General features: G+C 32.5%; 1 protein-coding gene across 2 annotated transcripts; it reads left to right on the forward strand.

Moving 5' to 3' along the window:
- LOC100306345 (CASP-like protein 3) lies at positions 1-1,789 on the forward strand. 2 transcript variants are annotated; one of them, NM_001400395.1, is made up of 3 exons: positions 1-302; positions 481-538; positions 1,189-1,789. In NM_001400395.1, the coding sequence occupies exons 1-3, from the start codon at positions 145-147 to the stop codon at positions 1,438-1,440; spliced, it is 468 nt and encodes a 155-aa protein (NP_001387324.1). In that variant the 5' UTR covers positions 1-144; the 3' UTR covers positions 1,441-1,789. The 2 variants fall into 2 exon arrangements, with proteins under 2 accessions (NP_001387324.1, NP_001237350.1); NM_001250421.2 differs by having other exon boundaries at positions 81-302; positions 406-538.
- The last annotated feature ends 1,320 nt before the right edge of the window (positions 1,790-3,109 follow it).

The following is a 3,109-nucleotide window of genomic DNA, read 5'->3' on the forward strand; positions in this document are numbered from 1 at the left end:
AGCCAGTATTATGAAGTCAACGATTTTGGAAACATGATACTACAATAATATATAGGGATCAACCACAATTCTATAAAGAAGCTCAAGGTGGAGCTAAAATTAAGAGCCCGGGAAAGAAAGGATCAATTCATCTGGTCGAAAAAAATGAAGTTGGGAATGGCGAGAGGGGAAGTTTGTCTAAGGGTCTCAGCAATACTGGTTTTGGTATTAACAGCATGTTTGGTTGCTTTAGATACCCAAACCAAGGTTGTGTTCGTATCTATTGAGAAGAAGGCTACATACAAAGACTTGAACGCTCTCAAGTAAGAGTTCCCTTTAATTTCCTTCTCTATGTTCTCCGATTGCTAGCTGTGGCTTAATATATATTCCCAGAATTATAGAGTTGGGAATTTTACGTTTTCATAGGATCTTGGTGTATGTTACATGTGCGGCTGCTGGTTATAATCTGCTTCTATTGTGCAAACACTCCATTTGGTCTAGAAAAAACTTCAAAGGGTCTTATCTATGCATGGCTTGGATTTGTTTCTCGTTGGATCAGGTAAATTACTCTTTTCCTAGTTATGAATAAAACGCTTTCATGTGTGCATACTTTGATCAAGATATCATTGTAGCCTGCCACTGGAGAAGGGAATAATGAACTAAAGCAGATTCAAAATCTTCAAATTGTTCAGGACAAAGGTTTAAGTTTACTAATTTGGTTCCAGTTAGGTAGTTCATGTTCTCTACCAAAACATATAACAAAAGTTGCAGACTCTCAATCGGGTGGAAAGTGGAAACGGATTCACGTGGGTGATGATAGTGTTAGGAAGTCCCACGCTCAATCTTTGAGGTGCAGCTTATATATTTGTTGGATAACTTCACTTAATGTCAATTGGTTTTAAGATGAAATCTAACATGCTATCAGAGTCTAGAGCCTGTCTTAGTTTTCTCCACCATGTCGGTGGTTCGCCTATATTGGCAGCGCATCTGTGGAAGGGGGATGTTAGGAAGTCCCACATCGCCTGCCTCAAAATGAAATAGATCGTACAAGCAATTTATTTTGGTAGAGGGTGTCCCCACTAGCTAGTTTAAGTTGTGGCAATATATAATACCATCAGAATCTAACCAGAAGTATATATTAAAAAAAAGAAGATTCTATGTTTGAAATTTGAATACTAATAATTGGTTTATGTTAAACTTTGTGAACAGATCGCTGTGTACATGACATTTGCTGCAAACACTGCAACAATGGGAGCCGCGGTGCTAGCAATATCTGGATCAGAGGCCTTTCAGTGGCTAAAGGTATGTGACAAATTCACAAGATTCTGCGTCGAAATAGGAGGAGCTTTGTTATGCGGCTATGCAGCGTCCATGTTAATGGCTCTAATATCAACTATCTCAGCCTACAAAGTGTTCAGGATGTACTCACCAAAGTGGTTCTTGCGTTTGAAGAGCGCGTGATCATTATCTATCTTTCAAGTCATGCTTAATTTGTATTCTGTGAAGTTTGCAACAAGGAGCAAAATATATATGAAGAAAAGCTAGTCAAAGGGTGGTATATATAGTTTGCCTTTTTTTTGTTCTCAAATGCTATTAGGCTGATGTATTTTCCTTCTCTTTTTTACTTGTGTGTAGTTTTCCCTGCCTAAAGTACGTACTTAGTCTTTTTCCAGTGAAAGAAATAAGCAAAAAAAAAAAAGAAATAACAAAAATAGGGGATGAAAAATAGAATGAAAAAAAATGTTTATTATTTTTATGGATAAAAATAGAAAAAAAAAACATAAATGAATTTAGTCCTTGACTCCTTGTAGTATATATAAGTGTTTTGATTTTCATTTTTTATATTTTTTATTTATTTTTGTTCTTATTATTGTTTCTTTTATGGTTCCTACGTACTGTTAGGTTTTGTCTATTAAATCTAATGAAAATTTGTGGGGACTAAAATGGGAAAGGCAAATTACAAGGACCAAAACAAAAACAACATTAAAATGATAAAAAATAAAAATAATCTATATTATAGGGAAAAAACATTTGTTTAAGTTAAATTTAATTATAAAATTAATCTTTCAAATATTGCAAATGCAGGAAGCAGAAAATTAATTAAACCTATCACAAATACATTGGTAACTAGCAAAAATATTATAAAAATTAAACATTAAACATATTATTTCATATTCATATATTGCCATAAGAGAAATACCAAAAATATATTTTTCAACCCTCTTTAATTATGATTGATTGAAATTTATTAGAAATTATAATTTTTTTGAGTATCATCCCTTATTTAATTACCTTATTTCTTGATGTTGAAGTGTTTATTAAGTTTCAACTAATAATAAATAATGTGTTGTTAGCCCTTATTGATGACACATACTCCCACAAGTGAGGAGCAACAAAAGCAAAACGTAAAATAAGAGGTAGAAAAACAAATGGTAGTACATGAACATTTTTTTTATAGATAAATGTTAATTTATTAATTTTTTTTATAGAAATATTAGTTGAAAAAATTGAATCTATGATCTTTCAACCTCATCTTCTCCCTTAAGCTTTACTTTTTCAACCATTAAGTCAATTAACCAACCTTTATCTCCGATACTGCATGAACGTGAAATAATAAAGCAAGTAGGCAAAAGATGTATAACATAGTACAAACAAACAACAACCACATCAACAATAATTAATAGAAAGAAATAAAAAATATAAATAACGGATTTTTTATATTCAAAGTATACATTTATGTTTTTCATCTGAAACGATATTTTTCTTTGGTCCATCGAAACTATATTAGCTGGCGCAATATTTCTTTCTCGCAACTTGGCCCCGCATAATCCAATACTATAGTCATGCCTCCGCGAGAGCAGTTTATAGATTTTATTTTATTTTATTTATTATTCTGAGCAGTTTGTAGATTAGAGATATGCTCTCAGGCCTGAAATTGGCCACCATTTTGCTCAAGAAAGAGTGGTTCCCGTCATGGTCACATTTTTTATGATCGGAGCAAACTAAGTGTTTCCTGTCACATTTAAAAAAAAAAAGAAATGAATTATATCATTTTAAAATATTTTGTGACACACCAGAAGACAACCGTTAATATCAAAAGACAAAATTGAGAGCATGTCCATCCGCCAAA

This window comes from Glycine max, chromosome 13, assembly GCF_000004515.6.
Source record: "Glycine max cultivar Williams 82 chromosome 13, Glycine_max_v4.0, whole genome shotgun sequence".
NCBI lineage: Eukaryota > Viridiplantae > Streptophyta > Magnoliopsida > Fabales > Fabaceae > Glycine > Glycine max.